General features: G+C 38.7%; 1 protein-coding gene across 3 annotated transcripts in view; it reads right to left on the bottom strand.

Annotated features, from left to right (window-relative positions):
• Window positions 1-13,564, bottom strand: part of MICU1 (mitochondrial calcium uptake 1) — a 237,289-nt gene that overhangs the window by 142,135 nt on the left and 81,590 nt on the right. For all 3 annotated transcript variants that reach the window (XM_065407427.1, XM_065407426.1, XM_065407428.1), the window contains exons 3-4: window positions 12,266-12,446; window positions 2,004-2,166 (exon numbers count right to left, since the gene is read on the bottom strand). In XM_065407427.1, the coding sequence (XP_065263499.1) occupies window positions 2,004-2,166; window positions 12,266-12,446 (344 nt within the window). The remainder of the gene's footprint in view (window positions 1-2,003; window positions 2,167-12,265; window positions 12,447-13,564) is intronic.

The following is a 13,564-nucleotide window of genomic DNA, read 5'->3' as shown; positions in this document are numbered from 1 at the left end:
ATTCAGACTACTAGCTAGTAATGCACCCCGTTTTCTTTTACTATGTACCAAAAAAATAACAACTCATGTACTCGCATTTGAAAATCCACAACCAGTTCATGGCATTTTAAATAAGGAGTGAATATTAAGTTATCTGATCATATCATAACAGGACAGTATTCATTTCTTTCTTACCTCATGCATATAGTTTATTCTATCACTTTACACATTTAAATATACAGGATTCATTTGGTGGTAGTCTCTTTATTTAAGATGTCAAAACAGTTTCAATTATAACCCCATTTTCATTTGCTTGTGACTGCCTGAAAAATTAACATTTGAGGCTAAAGTTTTCCATGTGCAGTCTCAGCTAAAAGGTTATTTTTTATTTCAATTTTTTGAGAAAAATCTTATTTGTACCAGTGAATTACATATGAGGCTAATGGAGGTGAGGGTGGGGAAGAGAAGTACCTTTTCCCTACTTTTTCCCACATATATAATTTTAAAAACTGAGCTTTGAAATTCAGCATGTAAATATTCCTCAAAGGGATGCACATCCACAATGACTTTTGGAAGAAAAATGGTTTGGACAATGAAGTTAACGATTTTGGGATGGAGAAATACATTCTGAGCACATTCAGACGACATCTGCCAACACTTTTTTTTAGTTAGCAGTGGAATGAAGTCCTGCGTTCCTGCAATACCACAGAACAGACTAGCCTGACAGACTATGGGGCTGCTATTCAGCTTTACTTCAAATTGCTGCCACTTCCAATGTTTTCACCATTTGTAGGTTCAGGACAGATCTTCACGTTCATTTTAAATGGTCTTTCACTATTAAACATAAAGGAAGATAATCTCCTCTGTTTGACAAGGGCATGTACCAAAGAGACACTGATATTTCCTTAGATACAATAAAACAGAAATCCATTTTAGACAACAAATTTTAGCTTCAAGGTATGTCAAAATGTATTCTTAGTCACTCTAAGTACAGCATTTAACTAGTGTTTTGTAATGTAAACAGAATGACACTTCAAGATTTAGCATAAAATTATTAAGATTTGTTTTGAAAAAGGAAATGTTGGCCAGAACACCAGGAGCGCTTAACCCATCTAAGGAGTGATACCACATCTAACTTTTAACTGGACAGCCACAAGAAATGGGCAGAAGGAAAATAGATGGACTTTGTAAATGCTGTTTCCTGTAAAAGCTGTCATTTCTTGTAATACATCACCATTATCCTTAGGCTTGGATGGATTAAAATGTTATCAGTAAATGTCAGTAAATGTCTATTTCACCATACACACAAACAAACTGATGAAAAATATTTCCGTCGGTAACAGAAATTTATATAGATGCAAGTAAGAAAAACGCTGCTTGAAAACTAGAGTTGCTTTAAGTATATTTATATTGTATATTTTGACATGCAATGTTGATAATTTGTGCTTTAACAGTTATAAAGATTTAAATTTTGAATCTCAAACTTTACTGTCATTAAATTATTATCTGGCATAACCCCCCAATTTACTGCAACTGTGAAAATTTAAATAGTTAAAAATAGGAAAAATGCCTAAAATGAACATTGATATCTGTTGAAATTCTAAAAAAATAAAAATTTAATTCTGCCATGCCTAATTATCCTGCAGTACTCCACTGCAGTGAGAGTACTGGATACGAGCCCAAGTGCTGATATGGAATTTAAACTTTGTAGTCTTCTGATGAAAAGCTGAACATATTACCTGCTGAACTAAATCATTACTTTTTTACTCTATTACTACTTTGTATAATATTATGCATCCACGAGTACATGCATTTAGAGGAAAATATTTATTTGTATTGCAGCAGCATCTACAGGGCCCATTGTGCTAGGCAACATAAACATATACAAATACAAGGTGATCCCTTGCCAACCTATTTGTACAATGGTAAGTAAAAGCTGACTACAAAGAGACAGTAAAGAATTTATTCTGAACTCTTCATTACATATATCACCCCTAAACATAATTACTGTATATATTACTTACGTTCTGGTTGTTTTTCATTAGGAGTAATGGATCTCACAAAATCTTGTGGTGTCATAAAAACCTCTGATTCTCCATGCTCATGTATTACTTTCAAGGTGGCAAAGTATCTGAAGATTTTGTCTGGAGTGGAGTAGGCTCGTATCCTGTTCTCATACTCCATCACCTAGAAATTAAGTTAAACACATATCACTGCATACAAGAGTTTTCCAACTTTCACTCCATATTTAATCCTGGTAAAACTTTGCCATATTATGACAGGTTCTAAATGCAATGGCTGCACACGGCCAACCGGGGTTAGGCTACAATTACACTACACCAGCACAGCTACACCGCCTGTAGTGTAGATGCTTCCTACAACAACGCAATGGGTTTTTCAGTTACTGTAATTGATCCATATCTCAGAGGCAACAGCTATGTTGACAGAATAATTCTTCCATCAATCTAGATGCATCTACACCAAGAATTAGATCAGCTTTATTACGTCACACAGGGATGTGAATTTTTTCCACACCTGAGTGACATAACTAGGTAGATCTAAATTTTAAGTGTAGACCAGGCCTTAGTGTTGCCAACTCTCAGGATTTTATCACAAATCTTGTATTTTATCTGAAGTCTCATGTTTTTCTAAAGCCCCAGCCCCTGGAGGCATGTGGTCACTTAAGAATTTCAGCGTTCATTTTTTTTAAATGAAGTGTCTAGCCCTCATGGTTGTGGAGAAAAATTTAACAACATGAACCTTCAATATTCAAAAATCAGAATGTAAATAAAGAGAACAACAATTATTATTTAAAAAAAATCTTGCTATTATTATGCCAACCTCAATTTTTTGGGGCCTGAATCATGATTTTAGAACACTTGGGCTGGTGTCATGACCAGGACATTGGCAGTCTGACTTAGTGGTCAAAACAGGAGTCAGGAATCAGGACAGGTCAAATACTGCGAGGTCAGAGTCCAAACTGAGAATTGAGTGTCAGGAGGCAGTCAGGGTCAGGTTACCAAGAAATCAGAGGCAGAACACAAACTTGAGAGCAGAACCACAGATCAATAAACAGAGTCAGGGAGGGTCAGGACATCAGGAATTCAATCCAGGGGAACAGAAAGCACAAAGCACACAATCCAGAGCAGGGTGGATCCCAGTTGGATGGACAACTTCCTGTTCTTGTGCTCAGTTTAAACAGCGGCTGTGGACCAATCAGGGTCCCCAGTGTTCTGCCAATCAGCTCCCACAACTGGGGCCCTCTCTCTGAGTTCAGCTCCTATTCTGAAAGTAGTTGGCAGGCCCCTAGGTGGCAGGTTGAACCTCTTAGCACCAAAGAGCCCTGAGGACCAGGGTTGAAGAGCCATGGTCCCTGACATCTGGGCAATATTGAGTAAAAGCTCAGTTTATTCCCTACTTTAGTTTTGGTGTAAGAGAGGGAAAGAGATGTGAAGAGAGAGGAAAGATGGGGGGCGGGGAAGGAGATGAGTAATCCTTCATTTCTGGATTGGAGTTGGGCATGATTACTGTTAGCCACTGTCCGACCCTCATGAGCAAAGGCATAATTTTGCCTCACTTATTCCTCTAATCCTTTTGCACTACATTTTTATAAGATTCTGCAGGGGCCCCAGCAGGGTGGATAAAAATCAATGATTTTAAAAAAAAAATCCTTTTTTTTTTTTTTTTTTTTTTTAATTTAAATCAATTTTTGGGGGGGGGATAAAATGCTTTTTGAGGGATTATAGCTCAAAGATATCTCATCATGGAATAGGGATTATAAAATCTAATTCTATAATATGAGACAATATATTCATGTAATGTTTAAGAAAAGTTTTGTAAATGAGTTCCAATAGTTCATGGATTAGGGACCCAATTTTACGGGGTTCCAGGGGCTTCTGTATAGATTATTTAGGTTAATCTTTCTATCTACCCAATGGGACTCAGTGCTCAGTCTAGAAGATACCATCAGAGATGCTTAGTTTTGCAGTTCTCAAACTGTGGACTTGTGTCTCCAGAGGTAACATGCTTGTTAAGAGCAAAAATGTTTTTAAATAAATAAATAATATATAGAGGGGAGAAATAACAGACCTCAACTCTATTGTCCCTCTGCAAATTTGTGTACACAGAGTCAATCCCTTACCTCTCTCTAAAAGTGCAAAGTTTTGAAAAGTTCAATGAATAGAAGATTGTTGGGGGCAGAATAGATCTGGACAAGGAGAAGAAGTCTGGAGATAAATGTGAGAAGAGAGGGACATAAGTTTGTTTTGTTAAAATATTATATGTTTGCTGTTGAAGGAAAAAAATCCAGAATACTTAACGTTGTTGTTTTAGTTAAATAAAACAATTTAAATGTCTGTCTGGTGATGTTCTCCTCCTAATACAGCATGGAAAGAAAATCCTCCAAATATTAATGATTAACCTGTTGAATTGGAGATAGTTCACCTCCCAATGACTTCATAAATATCTGCTTCAATTACCTTTGGTAAATGAAATAACCAAACCATCATTCATTTTCTGATATAGCTGTAAAACTAATCTGAAAAGTTTTCAAAATAAATATCGGTTTAAAAATGTATAGTGTGTACCTTCTAAAAATGAAACCTACGTCTATCTCTGAGTTGTGAAGAATATGTATTAAGGTTATAACAACCAACAAGAATGCACTTTTATGTAGAAAACCATGATTAAATTGAGTCTTCCTGACTAGTGATTTAAATCAATTTGATTTAAATCATTCACCCTGGGCCCTATTCTCAAATCTCTGCCCAGAGCCAGTTTATCATTTGTGAATCTTGCAAACATACAAGTTTTTCTTAAGCATGCAATCAGAGTTGATCTAAGTCAGTGGAAAGCCTAAATGATCACAAACTCATTAAGGTAATGGTAGTAGTATGTAAAAATATAGATTTGTATTCCATTGTGTCCAAGAACAGCAAGTCTTTGCTCAGCAGCTTTTATTTCTACATTACCACCAGCCAAATGTTCATGTGCTTTTGCAAACTGTTACCTCCATCTTGGAATAAACACGATCTCAAAGCATCGCCTGTGGTACACAGAGAAGACAGTATCTCATGTCCTAGCACTTAATGAAACAGACCATCAGAAAGCTTCCTTAGATCAATACTAGATTTCACAGGAATTCAATTCAGAACACATAGCTCTAGAGTAAGCGAACTTGAAAGTTCAGCCTGTGTCAGCTTCCTGATTGCTGTATTCTGATTAGACTGCAATTTAAGATAAGACATCAACAAAAAAGAAGAGGTGATAAGGAAGTGAGCAAGTATTTCAGCGTACCATTTTAACTGGACCCCAAGTCGGTAATATTTTGAAAAATAAAGCAAAAGCTGACCTAGCAGTTTCTTGAAAATCAAGAAGGATTTCTGAATCCATCTACATCCTGTGTATGGATTCTAGCTGTAGATAAGAGTCCATGGAATTCAGAATCGGGATAGAACACTTATGCAATAATGGACCAATTCAAAATCTTGATGGATTCTTGTTTTGTTTTTGTGATTTACATCGGGATTAAGAAGTAATATACATAGGACCAGAAAAGGACAAAAATATTAAAAGCAAGGAGGAAATGTGTCTTTTAAAACAGTGAATTTAGTAAATGTCATATAAAAGAACTTAGTGAAGGATAATGTTAGATGTCATTATTACAAATTGGAGACGTGCAAACTTTCTTTCAAATTCTAATTATTAGCCGTAACAAACATCAAGGGGCAAACAAATATCTGAAAGTGACAACTGACGATAGGTTAACAAAACAGGGAATTTGAGCCAAATGTGGAATTACAAAAAAAAAAAAAAAAAAAAAAAAAAAAAATCCAACTAGTTCCATATCGCTGTTCTCAAATCCAATCTTCTAGAAAAACACATTCAACATTGAAATTTTCTAATACACCAATGAACAAGATTAGTTATATTCTTCTCTATTGTACACAGCTCTGTTCACAACTGCATCAGATCAGCTGAAGCTATTTCATCACTTAACAGAGGATGAACAGGACAGAGACAATAGGATACACAAATAATATTAGTAGTTATATTTTACACGCACATCGCATGTGTGTGGATTTTTCTCGGTCATTTCAACAGGGGAAACATTAATACCTATTCAGAAGTATCCTTAAGACCCAGGACTAAAGTCAATCCTAGTAGAGTTACTTCTGGTGAGAAAATTATTATTATTTTCTGTTTTTGGAATACAGCAGGTTGAAAGGATTTTCACAACATTTCCTGAGATGGTATCCTTCTGACAACAGGTTCTTCCTATTTCTGAAAGGTTTTCAATAATCTGTATAATGCAGGCTAGTCAAAAGATATTGTGCAGTCTAAAAAGCTAAACTCTAGCCAAAACCTAGACTCTGAGAGCAGTATCACCTGGCTCAAAGGGGAGAATTTGCATTTGCCAATTAATACAAATATTCCTAGATTAGGGAGATGGTTTGAAAAAACAGCAGTAAGGGATCCCCCATGCCCAACAAGACAGAACCACTGTTCTGGAAGCTTAAAGTCGGCTCTATATGACAGGTTGAAGGAAAAGAATCTCTTCTGTTGTCATGAGAAAAAAAACTAAATAAACCAAGGTTCACTGTAATTAACATTTCAATGCACTTCCACAGTGTCATCAGGCCCCTCGGATCATCATCATCTGATAGAGCAGGAACTCTAGCAGTTTGGTTTCACACACACCCTGCATAGTAATAGTATAGATAAATTAACATTCATTTACTTTAGGCTGCTTACTGCAATGCATATTGCAATGAAGTCTCAGCATAATTAACCCTCATAATGCAGAATACCTGCCAAGACTTAATGACAGTTCCCAAATAGATCTTAGTGAAGTAGTCCTAATGCAGTACATAAACTCTTTTTCAAATTAATCAGCGAACAAGTTACAACATTCATGTTGTGTCATTAACCTTCAGCTACAATAGCACTTTATCACCGTTTCCTTCTCTCTCGTTTATAAACAAATCTAAATATTACTCAAGTTACACATATACACAAGAGGATATTTGCCCTAGAATCATCAGTTTGTAACAACAGCCTCAGGCTCTAATTGATGCTGAGCGATAATATCCTAGCTTCCTCCTACATTGCTTCACCATCCAAAATAACTTGTGACATGCTTAATTTATTATTTCATCACTAATTATTGCATTCATTAACAGTGCTGGGATAACAACCATGTTTCAAAACTCGAAGATTTCAACTGAAGTTTTTCCCCCCTGTGCTAGGACATCACACATACAAGCTTTTGGTTTATTATAGGAAGACATGAGAAGAATATGAATGGCGGAGGCAACATAGTGACAGATGATGTGGAAAAAGCTGAAGTACTCAATGCTTTTTTTGCCTTGGTCTTCACCGACAAGGTCAGCTCCCAGACTGCTGCACTGGGCAACACAGTATGGGGAGGAGGTGAGCAGCCCTCAGTAGTGAAAGAACAAGTTAAGGACTATTTAGAAAAGCTGGACATGCACAAGTCCATGGGTCCAAATCTAATGCATCCAAGGGTGCTGAGGGAGTTGGCTGATGTGATTGCAGAGCCACTGACGGTTATCTTTGAAAATTCGTGGTGATCGGAAGAGGTCCCAGATGATTGGAAAAAAGCAAATATAGTGCCCATATTTTAAAAAGGGAAGAAAGAGAACCCGGGGAACTACAGACCGGTCAGCCTCACTTCAGTCCCCAGCAAAATCATGAAGCAGGTCCTCAAGGAATCCATTTTGAAGCACTTGGAGGAGAGGAAGGTGATCAAGAACAGTCAACATGGATTCACCAAGGGCAAGTCATGCCTGACCAACCTGATTGCCTTCTATGATGAGATAAGTGTCTCTGGGGATACGGGGAAAGCGGTGGATGTGATATATCTTGACTTTAGCAAATCTTTTGATATGGTCTCCCACAGTATTCTTGCCAGCAAGTTAAAGTAGTATGGATTGGATCAATGGTCTATAAGGTGGATAGAAAAGCTGGCTAGATTGTCGGGCTCAACGGGTAGTGATCAATGGCTCGATGTCTAGTTGGCAGCCGGTATCAAGTGGAGTGCTCCAGGGGACAGTCCTAGGGCCGGTTTTGTTCAACGTCTTTATTAATGATCTGGATGATGGGATAAATTGCACCCTCAGCAAGTTCGCAGATGACACTAAGCTGGGGAGAGAGGTAGATATGCTGGAGGGTAGGGATAGGGTCCAGAGTGATGTAGACAAACTGGAGGATTGGGCCAAAAGAAATGTGATGAGGTTCAACAAGGACAAGTGCAGAGTCCTGCACTTAGGACGGAAGAATCCCATGCACTGCTATAGGCTGGGGACCGACTGGCTAATCAGCAGTTCTGCAGAAAAGGACCTGGGGATTACAGTGGACGAGAAGCTGGATAGGAGTCAGAAGTGTGCCCTTGTTGCCAAAAAGGCCAACGGCATTTTGGGCTGTATTAGTAGGGGCACTGCCAGCAGATCAAGGGAAGTGATTATTCCCCTTTATTCGGCACTGGTGAGGCCATACCTGGAGTACTGGGTCCAGTTTTGTCCCCCCACTACAGAAGGGATGTGGACAAGTTGGAGAGAGTCCAGCAGAGGGCAACAAAAATGATTAGGGGGCTGGGGCACATGATTTATGAAGAGAGGCTGAGGGAACTGGGGTTATTTAGTCTGCAGAAGAGAAGAGTGAGGGGGGATTTGATAGCAGCCTTCAATTACCTGAAGGGGGGGTTCCAGAGAGGATGGAGCTAGGCTGTTCTCAGTGGTGGAAGATGACAGAACAAGAAGCAATGGTCTCAAGCTGCAGTGGGGGAGGTCTAGGTTGGATATTAGGAAACACTATTTCACTAGGAGGGTGGTGAAGCACTGGAATGGGTTACCTAGGGAGGGGGTGGAATCTCCTTCCTTAGAGGTTTTTTAGGTCAGGCTTGACAAAGCCCTGTCTGGGATGTTTTAGTTGGTGTTGGTCCTGCTTTGAGCAGGGGATTGGACTAGATGACCTCCTGAGGTCTCTTCCAACCCTAATATTCTATGATTCTATGCGCCAGAAACTCCTGAACTACTACAACTGACCAATTTTCAGAGCAGAACATCCTCCTATAATTTCATCTGACTACAGTTTTGAATGTGAACGGGTCAAGTCGCTCCAACATCAGAACACAGAACCTGAGTCTGTGTCCAAACTCACCCACTTCATGTGGCTGACTTTACAGTAATTACAAAAATAATACAACATACATCAGTTAGGCAGGTCATCCACTACTGTAACTGCTGACTACATACCAGAGATGGGACCAAGCCCACAAATAAAGGGTTCACTTAAATAACAGAAACATGGGCTCCGGTGCTTGGTGAACTGCTGGAAGACTACCAGTTAGGCTTACTGCCTCATGCAGGACTAGACTTCAGCATCAGGCTCTGAGGAGACATGCTTACCCCTGTGCTGTGGAAGAATAGGATTTATTGTTAGTAAAGATGCTGGTAAACCTTCTGTCAAGATGTCCTGCAGTGGCTCAAGGTTGTGAGTACCAACCTTTGGGAAGACTGCTAAGAATCAGGACACAAACCCCAAACTGGCTGTGCGATCTACATTTAGATTTCACCAACCAATTATCCAGTGTAAACTCCTCAAGCACTATAACAGCCCAACCATGGAATCACAGACAGTTCCCTTGGATACTCCGATCTGTCCTGCCACCCATGTAAACCTATCTTTGTGACAGTTCATCCCTTAAACCAAGGATTATAGCAATATTCAGGTTACTCCCAGTCCCAAAGTACCCGTCACTTATCACAGGTAAAATGCACTTTAGATCTCAAACCAAAGACACTTGTAGATAATCCTATAATAAACTATCTAAAGATTTTATTATATAGGAAAAGGAATCAAGAGAGTTATTTACAAGGTTAAAGCAAGTAAAAATATATACACACAAATGAGTTCCAATCTAAAGTTCCAAAAAGTAATAGAAACTTCTATAATAAGCAAGCCCTATATGTCCTTTAGCAGTAACTCAGGCTAAGCACTGGAGATCATTTGCTTATGCCTAGTAATCCTTTCCTCCCAGTGTCCAAGCAGCATAAAGAAACAGTTCCTTCTTGTTAGTGTTTTTCATTCCCTTCCTTCCTTCTGCTCTGAGCTGCAGACTCAGCTGATGGGATGAATTCACTTGCATGACTCATCTTCACTGAAAGGACAAAGCAATGAAGACTTTTGCCTTCTTGAATGTTCCATACTTGTCTCTCTGGTGGTGATGAGCTTCCCATGATAGGCAGGATTTATCACCTCTGGTTGGAGACCTGCATTTCACACTAGCTAATGTCTCTCTTCTGTCTGGTGATTTACAGTTAGAGGTTTACAAATAAAATGTTCTAATATTACCTTATAATATGGGATACAGATGTTAAAAATGAGATTAATGCATGCAGCAACTTACAAGCGTTCCAACTATGTATTTGTCAGTGTTCAGTGGAGAAATGGGGACGTTGGCATGAGTTGGCACCTGGTCTGCCAGTACCACACCTTCATCAGAACAAACTGTTACCATTGATTCTACATGAGAAATAACTCAGTTAGCCAATGGGCCATGCTGAAGCAATCTACTTATTGTTGCTCCCATAAAGTCACGAGGCTGGCAAACTACTAATTTGATTAACCACCGTAGGTTCAGTGATTATCACTGAGTCAGAAGAGAGAAATCCAGTTCTAGTGTGGACCTGATGACTTGCAACTATAATCTATTATAATCTTATAAACTAATTTACTCTACGATTCTCACTGCTGAAACATCTTACTTGTGAAACCTGACCATAGCCCCACCTTTCCTAATTTAGAAGGGAGAGAGGTTGGTAATTTTAGGAATGGCTCCTAATTACTTAAAATAAATATCCATACTAGCCAACAAATGTATCCTGTCTTCAGCAGCTGGAGGCAACAGCAGAGGGAGCCAGCAAGCAACCCCACTCCCCACCATCATACCTATCATAACTTTGCGCCTTGCTGGTAGAGAAAAATAAATCTATTTGTCTAAACTAGTATAGATGAGGGCTGAGATTTTCAAAACTGCCTAAGGGATTTAAACACCTAATTCCCATTAAAATTAATGGGTACTGGGCATCCACATCCCTTACACAGTTGTGAAAATCTCAGCCTAGTATCTTAGAATGGAACTTCACTTAAAATCCTCACTAACATACCAGCAGAAGGGACAGTCTGTAACCCCAGAAGACACCCTGAGATATATGGAATTTAACTGAGTTATCTAGCCTAACTACTGAGACCAAAAAATAATTCTGCATCTCCAAACAAAACCTTTACAACATATGAAAAGTTATTGAGCCACTACATACTAATCACTTACAATTTAGCAACTAATGAGATGCAGCCTCCAGCATATGGACTTAAAACAATTATCAGAAACAAAATTATAGAAAAGGAAATGTGAAGAAAATACACTCTTTTGTTCTTCTGTTTGGTACTGCATAGACCCTTAAAAAAAACATAACCCAATGAAACAAGCATCCAGAGAGGTTAAAAAAATACAGCCATCTGCTAAGACTGAGTTATAGGACTTTTCGTCAGACCAAACTGTAATCTTGTAATATTGATAGTAACAGCTATTGACCAACTAATGTTGCAGATCATTCTAAGGAGTCCAAAACACTCATAACTTCCCAGTAATGAAGGTAGGTCAGAAGTACCACTTCACTATTAGAGTGCTTTTTTCCTATTTAAAAATAGGGGGGAGAGAGGGTAAAAAATCAAACAGCAAATAAACATAGGTGCACACTTTCTATGAATGCAGAAAAGAGAAAAGTTGTGTTTCAGTAGCCACAGTGAGAGGGTAACCACATGGAATAAAAAGGAGCCGCCCCTTCTTACTCAACCCCTCCACAACTGGCAAGACACTTAAGACACAATTTTTAATTATGTCAGGCTTCTCAGATTTTAATCACTGCTTTTTAATATAGAGCAAGGTAGAAGGTCACTAGCCTAAATTTTAAAAAGGAACTAGTGATTGAGTAACTCACTTTTTAGTTACCTCAAAAGGGCCACACTTCCCAAAAATCAAGCCCTCTTAAGGCATCTCAAGTTGAGCACTCAGAAAAGGGGTGACTCAAAGTCACTAGTCCCCTTTAAAATGTAGGCCAGTAAATGTAAATACCAAAAGTCAGCCCATGAGTACTCACAGTATTTAAAGTTTTAATTCTGTGTCCTGTATTTTCTCTCCCTGTTTCATTACTGTGCAACTGCAGCAGTATAGAAGAACATTCTGCGTGACAAGCTTTTGTACCTTACGATCTCTAAATCCAGAACGTTGTTTCTTCTTCTTCTCTTCGGGCTGAGCCCCTCCACCACTTGACTCGACAGTCTTTCTATCATCGCCATGCTCCTCTTCTTCTTGATCCTTCACTTTTTCATTAGTTTCTGTCCTTGCATTGTGTTTTACAGATGACGGTGCTTCTGCATGGGCTCTGTGATAGGCAAGAAAACAACAATGATTAATTCAGGAACTTTAGAGGATCCATATGTAACAAGTTAACCAATTTTTAACTTTGTATTCAACCAAACAAGCAGATTGGAATAACAGCAGATTTGACTGTAAACATCTAAGGTCGTAAAATGCTTGAGGCAGGGACTGTCTCGGACTGTGTGTCTGGTAAAACAATTAGTACAATGGGGTCCTGATCCTGATTGGTGTCTGTGGGTACTACTGTTGTTACAATAATAAAATAAAATAATAATAATAAGAGAAATAACTTCAATTAGTGTGCTAGTATGGTCCAACAGTCCAATGGTAGCACCCTGCCATGATAAATTTCCACTTCTCCATCTCCAGACACAGTTAACACTGGGTATTTGGCAGGTGGGAAGAGAAAGCACATCAAGTGATTTAACATTGACAGTCAATGGATGACATCACTGAGCTCTAAAATGGAATCCTGCACAGACTTCCTTGACTGGAACACTGGCTGCAATTCAGAGCTTTGAGGATTGAAGAATAAAAAGCGAATGAAAGTTAGGATATTTAAGAATCTGCAACACATACTGATATTTCCCCCCCGCCCCAGGTGGAATTCACCCACCCTTGCAAAACAAACTAATATTAATTATTCATTTGTTTGTTCCCAAGAACCTAGCTAAATATATGAATCACAGACTGAATTATGCAAGTTCACATGTCTGCTTATCTTCGAGCCAACAAAAAACAACCCTCCCCCCCCCCCCCCGAGATGCAGCAAGTGCTATTTTCCAGAAAATGAGAAAGAAAATATTCTGACTTTAAAAGTGTTTCTCTCATAATGCCTTTAAAACCTCTACCAAAAGAAAAAAAGTAAGACAAAGTGATGAAGGAAGCAGAATGCAGTACTGCTGTGCTCAGAATAAGCAGCCTTTTGGTCTCAGCTCAATTGATTTATTTTTGATTTCAAGCAGACAGACTGCCGTATTTCGTTCATGGCTGAATCTAGTGAATTTGAAGGGTGAAGGAATAATGACAATGAAGACTGAAGTTGGTTATCCATAAATTAGAAATACTGCACACAAGCAGAACACTGGGGCTCTTTTCTTGCTGTGCAAGAGCACCTCCCAA

Source organism: Emys orbicularis, chromosome 7 (assembly GCF_028017835.1).
Source record: "Emys orbicularis isolate rEmyOrb1 chromosome 7, rEmyOrb1.hap1, whole genome shotgun sequence".
Taxonomy (NCBI): Eukaryota; Metazoa; Chordata; order Testudines; family Emydidae; genus Emys; species Emys orbicularis.
This window is presented reverse-complemented; position numbering and strand designations above follow the sequence as displayed.